This window comes from Camelus dromedarius, chromosome 8 (assembly GCF_036321535.1).
Source record: "Camelus dromedarius isolate mCamDro1 chromosome 8, mCamDro1.pat, whole genome shotgun sequence".
Taxonomy (NCBI): domain Eukaryota; kingdom Metazoa; phylum Chordata; class Mammalia; order Artiodactyla; family Camelidae; genus Camelus; species Camelus dromedarius.
Window position 1 is genome coordinate 78,930,286 of NC_087443.1, and position 19,597 is coordinate 78,949,882.

The window sequence follows — 19,597 nt, forward strand, 5'->3', positions numbered from 1 at the left end:
GAAAAAATTTAAAATACGGTCAGAGAAGTTTATGGCTAGTTACCCCACCCCACCCTCCCTACACTCCCAAAACAGGAATTATTTTTCCCCCTCATTTCAAAGGGCCTCTTTGAATTATGCTGCATTTTATAGGAAGGAGAATGAACCTCGTGAACTCGTGGCTTGCTATTCCAGAATATGGGGTGGTGGGGGCGTAGTTCCTCTTAAGGGCAGTTGTGAAAAGTGCAGATGTCGAGAAGCGTTGCATTTGTGAAACACGAGCCTCAGTTACTGGTTCAGTAGGAAGAACTGGGATTTCCATCCTGGCTTTCCCACTTGCTGCCGGGGGGGTGGGAGGGGCTCAGATAAGTCCTTTATCCTTTTTAGGGCTCAGTTCGGTTCACTTCAAGGGATACAGTAATTACTGCCCTATCTCACTGAGTTATGATAAGGATCTCCCCAGTTCCCCCCACCAGAAAAAAAAAAGTCAGTGAAAAAGTTCCCTAAACTGTAGGATGCAATTCAGCTATGATTTTGTCCTTATTATCTGTTGAGCACTAATTTTATAATGGGAACAAGAGCTAACATTGATGAAAAAATATCTATTAACGAATTCTTCAACTTGGACATTTAGCAAGGAAAACAAGAACCTTGCCATTGAGTCTTGAGATGTTATAGTAGCCAATACGGTATTCTGGGTACAAAAGAGTAATATCATCCAGGTGCTTGGTTGACATTGAAAGCAAGCTCTCCGGCTCATAACCATTTCAATAGTCCCAGATAGGTTTTGTGTTATTAGATCAGAGGGTGGTGCTAGCATTTCCTAGGCTAACAGTACAGTTCTGGGTACCTGTAATTATTGAATTCCTATTAAGCCCCTGCATTGGGAATCCTGTCATTAACCAATTTATCACACTGCGGAACCATGTAATCACAGAGTAATCTAATCTGACTTCCTGTTAACAAAATGACTCGACTTCATCTGTCAGGTGATTCCTATCTGCACTTCCCCCATGACTGAGAAGCTGCACCCAGGAGCAGATTCCTGGTGGAGGGAGCGTGTGTGGCTGTGAGTGCCTGCAGGGACGTGCCTGCAGTGAGGTGACCTTCAGCCGGGCACCTCCCGCCCCTCCTGTGACCCCCCAGCTGCAGTGCATCTGCTTGTGAGGTGGCACCTGGCCACCAGCCAGGCAAACTGGAGCACTGCACCCCACTACCCACAGGAACAATATGCACTGCTCCGAACGCTGCTCTCCATTTTCCACTGGCGGATTTTTCTTGTTTTAGGAGGAACACACCAAGCCACCTGGGCGACTCTGAAGCAGACAGCTGGCTGGAGAGGGCAGCGTCCGAAGGTTAATAGTCTGGCAGACTCTAGCTGACACAGAGGGAAGGGCCCTTCAGTCTTAGCAGCCAAATGGCCAGACTAAAGCATCACCTGCTGCCCTGGTTTGCTCAGACAACTTGGTCAGAAGCCAGGTGGACATTCTAGGGCACTTGGACTCTGTGCCCAGAACTCATCCCTGTTTAACGTAGTGAGCTGTACAGATAGGTCCTGGGGGGCTTCAGGGGGGCTGCCTGGTGGAGGAGTGACGGTCCTCGCTTTGCTTCAACACTGATCCACAGGACAGTGGGTGTGGGGCGGGCCCCTGGGTGCTGCCTTGTGGATGGTGTGTGTGGGCGCTGCCACCATTGCTGAAGACGAGGCTACTGTCTTCATGGCTGGGACTTTGTTCCTTGCCTAGAGCACCTGTCCTGGCTCGTGGCATGGCTGGCCACTTCTTGTCCCTCTGTCCCCAGGCACAAGTGACCCACTGACTCTCCAGCACCTTCTGAAACATCCCCTGTCACCACTCCCTCCTTCTCGGAGCTCAGTACGAATAATGTATTTGTTTCTGTATCACTTTGCTCCCATCCCCCAAATGCAGGTGCCTTGGCAGGCTGGGTGTCATCCCATCTCTTCCCAGCACCTGCAACAGGGCCTGAATCACGCAGTGGCCTATGTGATATTTACAGAATTGACACATGAGCCTTAGAGGCCAAATCCATGTCAGCTTCCGCCCCAGTTGCCCCGGCCCACTGGTTCGATCAGTGATGTTGGCCCCTGGCTCTCCTCCCCCAGTGAGCCCCCTCCTCGATGCCGATAAACAGGGCTTCTCACCGAGGCAGCATTGCTGGCAGGTCACCCACTCCCAGTGGAATCTGTGACCCGGCTCCATCCTATCAGAACTTAGTCAAAGAATATTCTGAAACTTAACGCTGCGAAACACACAGCAGCCTCTGTTCAGAGCTTGCCTCCCCTACTTCCACTCCTGACTTGCCCTTCTCTGGAAGAGTCTGCAGAGTGAGGTCTTGCACAGGAGGGGCAGGATCAGCAGCGTGCCTTTGCCAGTGGCCAGTTGCGCTCTGTGAAGGGGAACCTGGGAGAATCTTCCCAGTCTCTTTGCTCTTTTCCTGTGGGCTGGAGGCCCTGGTGTGGTTTTCTGCATGATGTTGCTTCTAAGCTCCGTCAAGGGCAGCATGCCTGCCCCTTGTGGTTTGGACCTTTCTCCCCAGAGCAGTGCAAGCTCTGAGACTTACTGCCCAGTTGAACAAGCAGACTGGAGTGTGTACATTCCAAGTCTGGGCTCCAGCCCTTGTCCTCATCTCTTAGGACTCAGCTGGGGGCTTACACAGCATCCTGCAACCTCCAGGGTCTTGATGTCCAGCTGCGCACGAGGCAGGAGGCTGCTGGTGGTGTCGCCTGTTTCCCCACAGGCGAGGTCTGGTGTTTGTCATGCACTGTTGAGGGGACACGCACGTCATGCTGAATGCTTCAACCTCGGGAGGAGAAGCAGCCTGGAAAATGTCCTGACTGTAGCGTTTCAGAGGCTGAGTGTGAAGGGGCTGGAGTCAGGCCGGCCTCACCTGTGCTAGGTGTTCTCTCCTTTAATGCCTGAGTTAAAATGCAGGCTGCCGGCTGATGCGGAGTGGTCCCAGGACTGCTGGGGCTGTTTACAAGATCTGAATCCCCGGGAGCGCTTAGCGTTTACCTCCAGATCTCTCCTTTCCCTGCCTGCAACCCCCTCTCCCAAAACCATCCAGCAAAATGCTTGCGTTGAGAGCTCCCGGGAACCGAGGCCTTGCCCGCGTTCCTGCCACCGAGAGCCGTTTGCTGTGAATCCACGTGACTCCCTGTGATCAGTGACTAAAGCAGCGGGGCGCAAACTTAATTTCTTCGGTTAGTCCTTTTCTCTTAAAGGTGAAAGTTTGAGGTATAGGAGCTTTTCTTACAGAATTATTATTCTGTACATTTCCAAAGAAATAAAAATCCGTCTCGAACCTCAGGCTGCTCCGTCAGCTGGCACCAGCTTTATTTTCTACTCCCGGAGCCTCTGCTGGGCTCTGTAGTAACACTTCTCCCCACGGCTGCGCGCGGTGCTGCAGAGGAGCGTCGTCCCGGCGTCTCCAGTGGATGCTCTGCTTGTCTGCTGCTCCTATAAATACTCGGGCCCTGCCACAGTTCCCTTAGCAAACTGTCACCAGCTCCGCGAGTTAATTTAAGGGGAATGTATTTAGAACATCCCTTTCTCCCATCCCCTATGTGGAGCAGTGAAGGGTCTGGTGAGTTGGTTCCCAGGCACTGTGTGTTTTCTGGGCTGGAAGAAATCCTGAGATCCCTGATTTCTCTGACCTCAATAGTGTCAGTCGGGCTCAGTGGACTGCAGAGCGGAGGCCTCCATTGCTAATTCTGTTTGAATCAGATTGCAGGGTCCCCCGCGGTAAGTGTGGCTCGGACAGACTCAGGCTCTGCCACTGTGGGTAAATCACCCCCTCTTCAGGACCTGAGCTTCCATGGAGCCACCACGCACGTGCGGAAACACGGACAAGCCCGGGAGAGCCAGCGCGCTGGGGTGAGCGGGGCCCCTCCCATGGATCTGAACGGGACAAATAGTGTCCCCAAAACAGAACGGTTTATGTCTGGCCAGCTTTCCGACAGCACCATGGAGTACTCAGTGTTGTTCAGAGGCAGCTCAAAATGTAGCTCCAAGTTCAGGCCGGGATCTCTCCCTTGCAAGTCAGCTGAATCCGGCAAGACTCTTCTCTTCTGGGCCTTGGTTTATGTGCACCGGCTGTACTTCTAGGCAGTGGAAGAACCAGGACCCAAAACAGCCATCACACTCCCCCAGACGCCTCTCTGGGTGAATATTGAGGGGCCCCATTCATCCAACTTGGCCAAAAGCACACCTATGTTTCCCCAGTCTGCTGCCCTGGCTTCCCAAACGCTGCCGACGGCCACCATGCCAGGCACTAGGGACCTAGCTTGACTCGCCCCTCCCGCTGGCTCCCATCACTGGGTCCCGTGCAGCCACCCGCAGCGGTCTCCAGCGCCCACCTCTCTCCCCGCTGCCTGCCTGAGTCCAGTCCAGTTCCACTTCATCTCGTTTGTCCTCGCACCATCTTTCTCCTGCCCTGACCTGTTTTCCAGTTACCAGAATCACCTTAGGGAAACCTGAGACTCCTTGACAAACTTCTGTGCATCCTTTAAACCTAGGTCACTTGTCGTTTCTTCTCTCTATGGGTTTTCTAGAGTAACATTTGCCCGCCCCTGCGTCCTGTCCAAACCCTGGACCAACTGCTCTGGTCTCTGTACCAGCCTGTCCAGCTCATGTTGGACCATTGCTCCTTTTTCTCGGGTCTGTGAACTCACTAAGGCACAGGCTGTGTTGAATTCAGCTTTGTTAGTGATGCCTTTAATACAGTGACAGACTCAGCACATGTCCTCTGTTTACTGAACTGAAATAAAGGGCTGAGAGGACCCCAGACCCCCTGGCTTCCAGTCTCCGCAGAATGCTGCTGCTGCTGCTTTCTAGTTATAATTTATTCATCAGAATGAACACAGGTGCAGGAAAAACGCCCATATTTTATATACCTATTATATGTGTATGAGTCCTGTCTGATACTCCAATATTAATAATTTGAACACAGAAATGATTCATCATAACTTTGAATCCTTCCCCCACCACTGTTTCACACGGTTGGTGCCTAATCAGAGTTCACAGAACTGCTGTAAGATTGAAAAGTCCAGAATTAGATGGGTATTCAGTAATATTAATACCTCAACTATAAGACCTGTCCTTTTCTCATGGTATGCTATGGCAAGGAAGTTATGATTATGGCTATAAAAAACTGAACATTAGCCGGTTATTCTAGCTATAAATTATACGGTGAAGTATCCAAAGTTACAGTTAGACAGTGACCTTTCTGAGAATATCTTGTTATTTATCCTGTCTGCACAGGAGAATAGTCACTCCTTTAATGCTTGACTGAAGCCCCAGCCTCAGTATCTTTCTCGTCTGTGACTTCCTTTTGAATACAAATATTGGTTTAGCATGCAGGCTGCATCCGAGGGCCCAAATTTGAGGGCCCACCCGATGTAAAGGGATCAGGGAACCACGTTTTAACCTCCCATAATGTTTCACCACAGGGAGGTCCTAGCAGAAGGACTCAAGGTCCTGTTTATAACCTCTGCCCATGATAATTTCACTAACAAGAGCGTCACGTGTATTAAGCATATCTGAGGCCACACTCCTAGCCAGCCATCCAGGTCAGAAAATACACTGAGAAGAGATGGATAATTATTACATGTAGACTGCCAGTTCCCTGCCGGCCCTGGCCTCCACGGGGAGCACACAATTATTATTATTTTTCACCTTTGGGCAGGAAGTGCATTGTAACTGCAATTAAAAGGAGAAAACACACGACCCTCCAGAATGGGATGTAGTGAGTCCCGCAGGTGCCTGGGGTGGGACACCCAGCCAGGCAACATGAGTAGGCTCGGCCAGGATCTTGGTCATCACCTTGTCTGCTGTTCTCATCTCGAGGATGGGCACTCTTCTGCCCGGGGAGGAATGACATCTTGAGGTCACAGTGCTTAAGTTAATGTGCAAAGCAACTTGACCCCTCTGAGCCACCAGCCCAGAATGCTGAGCTGGAGATGCTCTCAGGCGCCCCCGTATTCTGACATGAGCAGAGAGGACCAGGATGTGGAGCGGCGACAGTTGTCAGCACACAGACCAGAAAACCATTAGCTTCTTGTGCATGTCTTACGGCGTCACCGGTGACTGGTCTAAACCCCAGGCTCCCCTGTGCCTCCACGGATATGATGTCTATGGGACCAGTCCCTTCAAGGGGGCTGACAAGAGAAAAGAGTCAGCTGAGCGGTCCAGGCAAACCCTAGGTGGCTTCTCTGAGGTCACTGGGTCCCCGAGGAATTTCACACGCTCTCAGTCAGGGCACTGCAGTGAGGGCTGGGTCCTGTCTCTAACCTGTAGAGAAATCTCCACAGTCACCTAAAACTGAATTACACTGAATTACCCTCACGCTGCTTTGGACATAGGTGGCTGCCTTATTAACTGTGACCTTGGAGGGTCTCAAGAGGAGGGCTATCAGTGTAATTAACCTTTCTCTGCTGAATAAATTTTAACTAATTGCTTTACAAATAATATGTTGAGTAATCAGTTTTCAATTTTACAGCTGTAATCAGTTACATATTAGCATTTTTGATACTAAACATTAGTCAGAGGTCACTAAAGATTACTAAAACCTAATCCTTGTATATTGGGGAAGAAGAAATTATTTATCTTTAGAATTCTAATAGAATATACAAATTTGGATTGTTGGTTTTGGGAATTTTCAAGGAGAATTTTGAGGTTGGTTAAATCATTTTTTTTCCCCCTGACTTTTAATTTACTTTATTAAAACATATTTCCTTGCACCAGAATAACATTGCCTTAGGTATAATCCAGGGAAATCCTTCCTGTCATCTTCCTCCCGCCCCATCACTCACTGGAAATACCAGGAACAGAGCACTAAATAGTAGACAAAAGGCTAATTTCCTCCACATCAGTTCATGTTGTTAAAGAACTTAATATGCACAGGGGTGGTAATTGAAGCAGGCCTGGAAAGGGCACTTCCACTAAGAGATAATCACTAAATGACAAAGGCGGCAAAGATTCCACTCCAAGTGGGCTCTGGGCAGGCTGGAACTGGCCCCAGTTCTGCATAGAAATGCAGTTACTTCTCTTAATAGTAAGACTTCATTAGTCGTGAGGGGCCGAGTTCTGGTGGCTGTCCTGATGGCAGGCCACCCTCCCCAGCTCCCTTTTTGCAGCACTCTGGAATCAGTGAAATGTCCCTGCAGATGGATCTTTATCTGGAATCTTTGCAGCTTTCTAGTTTGTGTTCTTATTGGTGATGCCATGAATTTCCAGTGATGATTTGAGAAAATGCAGACCATTAATTCTGTGAATTCCTTGTTCAAGCTCATAATATTAGGGTATTATCCTCGAATTTCCTGAAAGCCTCCAATGCATTGTGAAAAGGAACTTGTAGATTTGGGGAACTTCCTTGATAAGCAGTTGAAGATTGTGATGTACTGGAAAGTTCCCCAGCAGCTGTAGAGATGAGCGCACATGTGCCAGCAAGGCATCCCCTTCCATCCTGGCAAATGCTCTGTTTCTAGATCCTTCCGGTTGTCCTAACCCTCTAGCCCGGGGGAGGGTGGTGGCGGGTGTTCCAGAGAACACATCTAAACCTTCCCCAGTTTGGTACCCCTTGAGATGATCCTGTCTCCCCTGAGCCAGCTGTTCCCAGGGCGGCTGAGCACCCTGTCCTGTAGCTCCCTGTACCCTGCCTTTCGTCACTGTGTCTGTGGCCCACACCTTCTGTTAGAAGGCTCTCTGTTGTCATAAGCTCTCTTGTTTATGGGATCTTGTGGTCGGGATCGCGTGGGTTGTCTTCAGCCAGATCACCAGTCCTGCCATCTCCCAGTGTCTGGGGTCAAGCTCATCGTCTTCTAGGAGTTCCATGAAGAATCCTTGCTGAAGAATGCATACCGAAGTATTTTATTTTTAATGCGATTTTAAAAGGGATTTTTTTTTTTTTTTTTACTTTCCTTTTCGGATATTTCATTGTTCGTGTAAAGAAACGCAACAGATTTCTGTATGTTAATCTTGTATCCTGCTACTTTGCTGAATTTGTTTATCAGCTCTAGGAGTTTCTGTGTGGAGTCTTTTGGGTTTTCTATATATAGTATTAAACTTAAAAGCTTTTGCATAGCAAAGGAAACTATAAACAAAATGAAAAGACAACCTACGGAATGGGAGAAAATGTTTGCAAACAATGCGACTAACAAGGGCTTAATTTCCAGAATATACAAATAGCTCAAACAACTCAATAACCAAAAAACAAACAGCCCAGTCCAAAAGTGGGCAGAAGACCTGAAACAAGCATTTCTCCAACGAAGACATACAAATGGCCAATAGGCACATGAAAAAATGCTCAGTATCGCTAATTATCAGATAAATGCAAATCAAAACTACAATGAGGTATCACCTCACACCGGTCAGAAAAAGTCCATCATTAAGAAGTCTACAAACGATAAATGCTGGCGAGGGTGTGGAGAAAAGGGAGCCCTCCTGCACTGCTGGTGGGGATGCAGTTTGGTGCAGCCATTATGAAAAACAGTATGGAGATTCCTTAAGAAACTGAAAACAGACTTACCAGATGGTCCAGCAATCCCCCTCCTGGGCATATAATTTGGAGGAAACTCTTAATTCAAAAAGATAGCAGCGCTGTGTACAATAGCCAAGACATGGAAGCAACCTAAACGCCCACTGACAGGAGACTGGACCAAGCAGCTGTGGTATGTTATGTACAGTGGAATACTAGTCAGCTGTCAGAAAATGAAATCATGCCGTTTGCAGCTACATGGAGGCATGGATGGACCTGGAGATCATCATACTAAGTGAAGTAAGCCAGAAAGAGAAAGAAAAATACCATATATCACTTATATGTGAAATCTAAAAAAAAAAAAAAAAAAAGGCTCAAATGAACTTATATACAAAACCGAAGCAGCCTCACAGACATAGAAAAACAAACTTAAGGTTACCAAAGGGGAAAGGGTCGGGTGGAAGGATAAATTAGGAGTTTGGGATTTGCAGATTCTAACTACATATAAAATAGATGAACAACAAGGTCCTGCTGTAGAGCACAGGGAACTATATTCAATTCCTTGTGATAGTGTATAATAAAAAAGAATAAGAAAAGGAATGTATCTATATATATACGTATGTGTGTGTGTAACTGAATCACTATGCTGTACACCGGAAACGAACACAACATTGTAAACTGACTGTACTTCAATTAAAAAATGCATATAAGCCTCGAATGGAAGGGGCTCAAGTGTTTTATCAAAATGGTTGTTTGAAATTTTGTCTCTGCTTGACAACCAGTGACCAGTGGGTCATATCAGATAATGAAAGTACGGTGTAGACACCGGGGCATCCTGCACACTGCCTCCCTCTGTGGCGTCAAGACAAAGCGACAGGCAGACCCGCGGCGTTCCCATCCCCTCAGGTGCCGCGCCCACTCACTGATTCACTGCACAATTATCCGTGTCACTCCGGGCCAGCTGTGCGGTGGCCCCAAGAGACAGAAAGGAGGCAGGTGTGGGCAGTGCTCTCCTGCGGGTACAGTTGCTTCAGGTCTTGTAACTAATGGCAGGAATTCTAATGCTTTACAGGGAGATTTTAAATTCTGCTAAAGATCCCATTTAATTAATCTGAATCATCATTATCATTGTCTCTTCAGCCTCCCTTTCGTTCCCCAAAGCCTTTGAATTGAGGTTGGCATGAGCTGTCCTCGTGAAAATGTACAGATTTGAATTCAGGCCATTTTGTGGTGGTGCTATTTTACGAATTAACCACTTCGGTCAAGCAGGGAAATGGTACGTTTCATTGTTCCCTTTTGAAACCGAATCTGAACAAAGGGTGACTCATGAGCAGATGGATGACTCATCAGGTTGGTCTGACAAGAAGACTGAGAGAGTCTGGGCACAAAAAATTTCGACTGCTGATGAGCAAAGATTATTTTAGTAATTTATCCTTAAAACATTTTCTGAAATAATTATAGCATATTTTGACAGGAAATAAGGATGATAAGCCAGAAAAGTTTTACTAAAAGAAACTAAAGCTTGTATCTGTTACCTTGTTTCATGCTGAGATGGTCTTAAGTTAGAATTTCACAATTGGTCTGGATCACAATTGAAGGAGTATCATTTTAGGGGGAGAATGTAATCATGTCAACCACCTCAAAATTCCCAGTTACGGGGTTTCAGTGGCTAGTAAACATGGCAACAGGGATGGTTGTTCAGCTCCCTGTAAGTTGATTTGCCAGCATAAGAATGGATGTTATTTGGTTAAGAAATGCCCTGTGCATGTCTAGACTTTTACCTCCATGTGTATTTTCGGTTGAAGCTCTCGGACCCCTTTCCTTTCGTAACTGTAGATCACCGACTCACGGGATCTCAGAGCTGGGAGGGACCTCCCGACCCCTTCATGCAATCCTGCAGGACTTGGAGATCTAAGGATGCCCCGCCGAAGAGAGAGGCAGGCACCCGCTGTCTGAGCTTCAGGCTCAGGCCCGCTTGCAGTGCTGGCAGCCCTTTTCCCCTGAAATTTCTTCCAGATCTTTTGTCCCTTTGATGTATTTTTCCAAGCCCTGTATATTTCCATGACAGACTTATATTTTGCAGAGAAACATGTACCGCCATGCATGGCAAAGGCATACATTTATCCGAGGACTATGTTGCCAGCAACGCAGGCGGCTGCATCTTGGACATGGTGCCCTTTGCACGTCTCTAGGCCACGTGTTCCTGGCAACATGGTGGATTCTCACGCGGCTCAGAGAGGGTAATTGGGTTTCGAGTGAAAAGTGGTGTGTAAATGCAAGACAGGCGGGGTCAAATTCATTGACCTCCAGGGCTCCCTGCCCGCCAGCAAGCAGGTCTGACAAATTGCAACACGTGGAGATTGGCAGCCCTGCTGGCCCCTCGTGTTCGTCCAGGCTCTGGGACAACCACAGTCCTTTGGCATTTTAAAATGTCTTTATTCTGAAATTTCTTTAACCTATTCAGTCCTGAGGTGCTGCAGGCATCCTATGGGAAAGACCAAGGAGATGGGCAGAGATGGGAGGGGGACTCCCAGAACATCGGTGAAGTCGAGGATGCAGACCCTGGTACCTGGGGGCCAGAGCCAGGCATGGGACCAACTGCCAGGACTCTGATCTTGAGCTGATCTCCTCCCGTCCGATGGCACCGTCTCTGGGTAGAGCGCATGCAGGAGTTGAGGGAGGACTTGCTGCAACTTCCTCTGTGAGGAGAGATGCACTTTAATCATTAAGTCTCTGAAATTTGGACACTCCCTCTGGCTCACATCTGGGATGTTTTGGCTGCCCCTGTGCACTGCTCCGGGGTCACCTGCACAGGTCACTTCTTCTGCCCGAGGCCTGTGGAGTTCTGAATGCTTTTCTATCAAAGAAACCTCCAGTCTCCATGAAGCAGTTGGCATTTGAAGAATCACAGGATTGACTGAAAACTGAGAAATCCTCTGGCTGAAATCCCCCGTGCTCACCCTGCCCATTGTTTTTTGGCAAAAAGGAGCCCTGGGGGAAGTTGCCTATCTCGGCGTATTAACAACTGCCAGCCACGAGGGCAGCATCGGGTGGCCGAGAGTCTCCCGAGAGCCAGTCCAGTTTCCCCTTCACCCTCTTGTATCGGTCTTTGGTGTTCTGGTGGGATTACAGAAGCCCCCTTAATCGAGGTGCTGGACTCAGCACCACCAGGGTGATCCCCACGCTGTGACCGCCGCCTACACAGGGCTGGATGCTCCTGGCAAACAGGCTTCTCTGTTGTTGGCCCCCGACCCTCGGTCCTCATCTCTCCAGCTGCGCGCTCACCAAGAGGATGCTGGGTTTGGATCTGTTTATGCCATTTGTGCTCACCACTGAAACGATGTGATTTATTTGAGCATTACATCAACCAGCAAAATATAAGGGAGGCCAGAGAGAATTATTTCTGTGGGCTAGATGCCTTGGAAAGAGGAGAATGCCACAAAGTATTGAGTGTGACAAAGAGAGGGACATAGCAGCACCCAGAAGGATCCTGAAACCAGATTCGGTCTTACGACCTTGTTCCATTTCAAACGAAGGAAAGTGGGTGCAGCCCATGAAGATACCTTGGAAGCCTTGTGGTGCTCATTGACCCAGGAAACATCTGGGCCTCACCTTGGCGTAACTTTAAATTATGTAAACATAAGACCGCAATAGATACGATTCAAATTCAAGTAACATGTTTAAGTTCACGGTTTCCCTTTCGACTGGTGTTCCAATTAGTCAACCAGAAGTGAGCCTTCCCTTCTCACGTATCATCTGTGGCTCTCAGAAAACTCTTGTCTAGTGTCAGTAACCAATGTCAAGGGTAACTGTTAAATTTTAATGACATCCTATATGAAGTGATAAGGAAATTGGGAAACAGAATTTGATGAGTATATATGTCCAACTTGGTACTAATATGGAGATCTCTATTTGAATTAATAGTAGGAAGACTGTCTTTGTGGGGCAGGGTGAGCCCAGCTGAAATGTTATTATGTTATCGCTCTGATGGGGGGAGGGGTTTAAGATACTTTCCTAAAAGAGAGGTCTAGAACTCCACACCTTCTCCAGTACCAGCCCTCCTGGGATGCTCTGTTCACTCAGATGGCTGACTGTAGGGTTTGTAGCTTTAAAGGTCCCCGCTCTACTCACTTCCTGAAGATGCAGGCCACCAAATCAACAGTCTCTGTGGTCACACCTTTGATGCCAAGTCCCTGTGAGTAGGGAGGCTTGTTCTCAGTTTGCGGGAGGTAACCTAAGTGGTCACAGTGCCTCAGTCCCTCTAGCTGGGGAGTTATGCTAAAAGCTGTCAAATTTTTGTGGTGCTGGGATGCCCAGTTCTAATGAGCTGTGGGCCAGTGGCTCCTGTAGCGGAATTCATGCCGACAGCTGGTTGAGCCAGTTCCAAACAAGAACCACTCTGGGCTAATGCCTCTCCTTCACAAACTTGCTACATCACTTTTAATATGACTGTGCAAGTTACTTCTGGATATAGGGCAAAATTTATTTAAGTTACTTCAGTTACACTGCAGAGCGCCCTAATAAATTATCTTTTCAACCCCCCACAAAACGCTAAGTGTGTCCATGTCATCAGGCTGGCTCTCCCAGACCTCTCCGGAAATCTGCGTTCACTTCTGCCCTGTTGCAGGGAGACCAGAGGAGTTTCAGCTCCCAGAGCAGCAGAGCTAAGTGGTGAGGGTGTATGCCAGGTGCTTTGTATGCTTTACTTCTTTCCCTAAGTGACTGGTTTTGTGACGGGTTACTTTATGCCACTTTGTATCCCTTCACTGTGACTCAGAATTCTCTCCCACCGTCCGAATGTGGCGAAGAGATCCCACCAGCCACACTTCTCTGAGAAGTCTGGATGTGGAGTCTTGACTTTGTCTTGCCTGGGTGCTTGTTTCCCACCTCCTCCTTGTTAGCGGTGGAGGGCAGTCAGGCAGCCGCAGCGGCCAGGAGGCCTTAGCAGGTGGTGTGTGCCTTTTGCTAGACTGTAACTAGGCCACGGTTCCTGCAAGGCCAAGGCAGGTCGTCTCCATCTGGGTACAGGAGACACTGGGACGGGCTGACTCTTTGTCGTGGGGCTGTCTTATGCATCATAGGATGTTGGCAGCATCCCTGGGCTCTGCCTAGTAGATGCCAGGAGCACCTCCCCCGTTGTGACAGCTGGAAATACCTCCCTCCATACTTGCCAGGTGTCCCCTTGGGGGCAGTGTCAGCTGGGTGGAGGGCCTCTGTAGGAAGGACTGTGCTGGGGTGGTACCAGAGCTCTGCCCTGTGGGTTCTTCTGCTACAACTAGACCAGGTCACCAGGTGACCTTTAAACTCTGCTTTTAAAGACCCTGGAGCCCAGTCTGGGATGCTCTGTCTGGACTGGAGTGTGACGGGCCCAGGAATGTGTGGAGTTAAGCTCCCTGCCATTTTAAAGACATTTATACCTTCTCCCTGTCTCTGCCTTCTTGATAAGAGGGTGATAACTTGAAAGGTCTCTTCACAAGGTATTTTTTGGTTGAGAGCGGGTGGGGTTCCTTCACACATTTTCAGATGTATAACTGTGCAGGGTTTTTTTTTTATTGTTGTTGATATTTTGGCAAATCAACTAAAATTGTTCTTCAGGCTTAGTTTAAAAAATGAACTAAATCATAACATCTCTTATTGCTCTCATATTTTATATGTGAAAATTACATTTCTGAAAAGAAAAAAAAAAGACAGTAACATTTCTGAAGGTTGTGATCATGTCTTAAAATCCTAAATTATTGCCAAAAGCCAAACATGCTTGTTGCCTGTCGAGAGTCTGCTGCGTTCGTGTTGATGTGCGTAATCTAAACACATTTCAAATTGAAAAACACGAGGACCCGCCGCAGGGCTCCAGACAGGGGATGGTGCCCCAAGGGATGTAAATGCCACCATCCTGGTGCGTTCCCAGGAAATGAACTGCACATTTGATTCCTCTGGTACTCCTGGCATATACAGTGTGGTTTCCAGCCTTTGATCTGGACCATCTGAAGGGCTTATATATCCCAGCTGTTCTGGAACACACAGTACAGCGCCCACAACTATTGATTCTGCGGGAACAAGCCATCAAACGTACACCAGTTTTTGAAACCTCTAAGATGCATTTGCAAGAGACACGGTTCAAGCTCTCCCTCATCCCATGACTCTGTCCCTGGGGTTGGGTAGTTAGAAGTGGCCTAGAATTATGGTCAGGCACGGCTCTTTACTTTTTGTCTGATAGAATCACCCCAGCATGGCCCCAGATGAGTCTTGCATTGGTGGGTAAACATCATTTGTCACTCATAATAAAAAAGTGGGAAGAGGAGAATGTTAACATACCTATAGATAATACATGCACTGTTCCTGCATGTGTCACAATTAGCTGTGTCTTGCCCAGTCCGATATGAAAGCCTACAAGATAAGAACAGGAGAGCATTACACGTGGTGGCTGGTGGTCGCGGGCTTTTCTAGAGCAGACACCTCCAATCAGATGCTTTCCCAATGCCACGGCTCATCATGGAAATGGAAGTTGATTAATGTGTTTCCCGCTCGGCTCCTGTCTCTGCGTTTACTGTATACAACCAATGCGACTTCTGCAGCTAAGATATTTAAATTAAATCCGGGATGTGAACATACAGCTACTGGATGAAGTAAATAATCCGATTTTGTTACAAGCAGAGAGAATTTGGGATGTTTCAATGCAGCGTTATATTTATGGTGTTCTAAAGAAACTCTGAGGGGAAACCACCCCCCTCATGCTGACTTGATGGCCTTGCATTTGCCCCACCGCTTCTTCGCCTGCTAGGGGAGGTGTCTGCAGACTCTGGCCCTCAGGCGAAGCCCACTCTTGGCTTGATTTGATCCTGCAAGCTAAGATTGAACTTTACGTTCATAAATGGTTAAGACACATGAAAAGAGTAATAATATTCGGGACACATGAAAACTAATATCATTAAAATGTCTGTGTCCATAAATGAAATTTAAAATTTTGATAATAAACAATAGTGAAAATTTTTACGTAAGTACTTATAATATCCTTGGTCTGCAAATCTCAGAATACTCACTCTCTGGCTCTTTGGAGAAGAAATGTTGCTGCCCTGTGTGGTAGAGTGTCACACTGCAGAGTCATGCCTTCTGACACTTCTCCGGCTACGTTCTCTGGTGAGTTCTGTTGGCCCTGTGAGACTAGACATTTCTGGGGGAATGGTGGGGATGCAGACTCTCCTCCCTTAAAAAAAAATAACCTCAGAGTATTTTCTGGGGTATATTCTGGAAGGCTGTAGAGACTTAAAGGTTTGCTGAGAGGATTTTCTTGAGTATGTCTCTTCTTGGCCCAGTCACCCTAAGAAGCTAATCTCGAGGAGTTACACAATGTTTTATCCACCACTTTGGCTGGCCTTTCCTCTCTGATATTTTTAATGTGCTGGCATATTTTATTCTGAATATTACTCTGTATCAAAGGACAGACATGATGACCAGAATCTGTTAAGTTGGTGGCAGAGAAGAGCCTCCATCTGAGTTGGCTTATGCACACTTTGGGGGCACATTTACATTTCTTGAGTGACTCAACATGATCATAGTGCCCAGAGGTCTTCTGTCAACATCGACAGTCGATATTTTTATCACCTGCGCTGTGTACACTTCTCCTGTATGCGTCATGGGTTTTGAATGGAAAATAACTTTTGTTTTCCTCATTATATTTTGTGTTACATAAACATTTGGCAAAAGGATTTTCCACCTCATGCCAGGTGGTCCCAGGGAGCTTTGTTTGGTAAACTCGGCCATGACTTTTGAGTTCTGTGCATTTCATTGATTAATCAAGTGACTAAATTCTGCCCCCGAGTGTTGCCAGTCATTGCCTGTGACCCACTATATTTGAGCCAGGATTGGAATCACCTGCCACTGCGTTCGTGTTGCCCTTTGTCTCCCATCGCTTCTGTATTGGGTACCTTGGGGTGCCCACCTGGGGTCTTTTCCTCTCTCCTAGGCTTTGTCAGGAGGGGAGCAGGGAGCAGCTTGTGCATTCCACCTTCCTCTCTTCCTGAACCCTTTCCTCCTGATGACTGGCCCCCAGAGTACGTCCCTCCTGAACCTTCCCCCCCGTCTCCAGATTTGTCGAAACCGTAGCAGGGTTCCTCCGTGTCAGACATCGGTTTCCATTCGCCCACCATGCCTTGGGACATATAAAAGGTCTTTCTCCATCCCACTGATTTTACTAGAGCTCGGTCCTAAGCCCCGGTCTGACCACGGTCATTTTGTACAGAGAAACAAGCATGGTCCCCGAGAACATGTCCTCACAGGGATGTGTCTGCTGCAGAACGTGCAGTCACGCCGATGGCTGCGCTGCAGGGAAGGGACTGCTCCCCCGGGAGTTGCACTGGTGTCTAATAACCACCAGTCAGCGAAGAGGATACGTACTTGTGGTCTAGGTGCACTAGCCACATGCTAAAGGTCAGGCTTTTAAAAGAAAACAGGCAAAAGCAGGGGCATTTCCTAACCATACTGTCTGAGGAGGACCCTTACTGGGCTCTGAGGAAAGCCCGACTTCCTCACTGGTAGAACCTTCCTGCTCTAGACCTCGGGGCAAATCTCCATCAAACCTCATCAACACCAACTGCCCTTCCTTGCCCAGCATCTTGGAGTTCCCAAGTGTCTCACTTTCATTAGAGCCTGAGTCCTCAAATTAATTATGCTACCTCATTTTGCAGAGGAGAATACAGTAACACTTCAGGTCCGGGATCTCATTATTCTTAGACCCCAGGCTTTGGATGCTCCGTGATGCCCCGCTTGCACGTTGGAACCAGTATCCTGCACCATGTGTAACTGGCAGCTGGGGACAGTTAGTGAATCCAGCAGTGACGGGACAAAGGCTTCAGGCCCATGAAATGCACAAGAGGACTCTCTTCCAGGACCTTGGAGTTCTTCTGTTATAAATTTTCTTTTTTCAGCCCTCTCTGAACAGACTATTCTTATCACTTTGTAGAAAGCACACATTTCTTTCCCCGTTACAGTCAGTAAGCAAATAGTTATTAAGTGCCTATTAAGTGTCAGGCCTCATTCTGGCTACTGAGGAGACATTTTGGAATGAGAGAGAGTCCTTGTCCTTATGGAGCTTAGAGCCGAGTGGGAGAGCCAGATGGGCAACACATAAGCACATGAGTGAATGAAGGAAGGAGGAAATGAATGGCTTTGGATTCTGCTATGTGTCAAGGAGATATTGCCAAGAGGTGGCTTTGGTTTACACACTGAGGACACTGCATTTGGAATGAGACCTGGATGGTAATGAAAGAACAGTCAGTTATCTGAAGATCCAGGGACGAGTTTTGCAAACGGGGCATCACAGGTGAACACCTCAATGGAAATGACGTTGACATGTTTGCAGGACAGAAAAAAAAAAAAAGGCTGGTGTGGCTGGAATAGACGGAACGCAGGGGAGAGAAGGGAGACAGATCAGATCACGTAGAATAGGAGACTCTTTGGATGTTGTTTTAAATTTACTGGGAAGCCCCTGTAGAGGCTTTCTCATATATGGATGAACGAACAACGTGGAACACCCTCCCTCTTGTCTTTTACTCTCACTCCTCTCCTTCTGTAATGTCTCTTTCATTCATTTTCATTTTTCTTGGTTCTCTTATTTACAGCCCAACCTAACTCACTCAGTCCTGAGATGCAGTATGATTTGGCCGAGAATACGCAAAGGAGTCATATGTCTACTTTATAGGGAGACATAGCTGTGGTCACTCTTTTTAAAGCTAATTTAAAGGAAGAATTGGTGATCAGTCATGTTTTCACTTTGTGTGAGAAGTATTTTCAGGATCTCGTTGCCATGAAGGGTTCTTGGGGTGTTTCCAGGGTTTTGTTTACAACCTTTCTTTTTTTAAAGTATTCAAACGTTTGGAGTCCAAAGAGGTAGTTTATAAAAATGGATGTCAATGAGAGATTAGATTGTGGATAAAAGTTAAGGTGTTGCCCTTGTGGACAAACTAACCATGTGGTGAAGTCATAGGCTACCTCCAGTAGCTACTGTCAATCGAGGTATGTCTACCACAATTTATTAAGCATGAGGGTGTTCTGAATAGAGGGCTTAAACTCTGTAATCCATTGTGCTTATTGCTTTAATAATCCATCTAATTGTCCTTGGGGCTTCCAAGATGCAGGGTTTGGCCTCGCTGATAATTTTATGGTCCCATTAATAATTGTGTTGCAGCATCTGAATGATTGTGTTCTCCAAATACAGACAAAACAGATAAGTTCTTTCTACAGGATAGGGAACACAAAGTGCTATTATGGAATTTCCCCTATTTTTTTCCTTCTCGCTTGGAAACAAGTCATAAAGCTAAGACTTGGAATGATTATCTTTCCGGATTGCCATTGTCACAAAGAGGAGCAAACGGAAAACCTAACTGCTGGAGCAGATACTTCTCCATGGACTGCGGGGCTAGAGGTCTTTTGTGATTAGAAGTTTGGAGAAGAGAGAGCTTAGATTATTGATGTGAAAGCTGCAGAGGAAGGCCATCTTGATCAAAAATTATAAATTTTCTGTCTTGCACGTTCACTGCTACCTCTGTAAGGCTCTCTTTTCTTCTGTTTTGAGGAACCTATACCTACATAGGTTTGTAACCCTGCGCCTGTCACAATGCCTGGTTACACTCTGGGTGTTTGGTTAACATTAATTTATTAACCAAATAATACAGTCAGTCTCTGTGTTCTCATATTAAGTCCAGTAGCAGACAAATCTAATGAAAAAAAATGCCGAGTGCAAAAAGCAAATGAAAAATATAAATTATGAAAAGCTCTGGTCCTCACTTTTTTCCTAGTATGAAAGGATCTGTGGATCCCAATGATAAGTATGCTCATTGGAAACAGGGATTTTCTTTTTAATCACTGTAAACATGATCTTTGCAGCACCTGATGTTTATCACCCCATTGCTGTGAGGTGCCATTTGTCAGTATTTTCTGGTCTCAGCAACGTATTTTAGGGGGTGGGGGTGGGTGGGAGGGGGAAAGCCTAACATTCAGCACCAAGGACAGCACTAAGCGTCCAAGGTGCTGTCTTTTCCGTTCCATTGACTCTCTTGCCCCCCATCCCTCCAGATCACAGCTGTAACCCAGGGACCATTTCTGGGGCCCTGACCCTCTCCTTGCTTGATCC

At 47.2% G+C, this 19,597-nt stretch overlaps 2 protein-coding genes across 5 annotated transcripts in view; one reads left to right on the forward strand and one right to left on the reverse strand.

The window, feature by feature from the left end:
* Positions 1 to 19,597, forward strand: part of DOCK1 (dedicator of cytokinesis 1) — a 484,546-nt gene that overhangs the window by 199,254 nt on the left and 265,695 nt on the right. The gene's annotated exons all lie outside the window — the stretch shown is intronic.
* Positions 1 to 19,597, reverse strand: part of INSYN2A (inhibitory synaptic factor 2A) — a 57,430-nt gene that overhangs the window by 1,978 nt on the left and 35,855 nt on the right. For 2 of the 3 annotated variants that reach the window (XM_031461994.2, XM_064488531.1), the window contains one exon: positions 14,785 to 14,856. The exons of the other annotated variant lie outside the window; for it this stretch is intronic. In XM_031461994.2, coding sequence (XP_031317854.1) covers positions 14,785 to 14,856 — 72 coding nt within the window. The remainder of the gene's footprint in view (positions 1 to 14,784; positions 14,857 to 19,597) is intronic. 3 annotated transcript variants of the gene reach the window in all.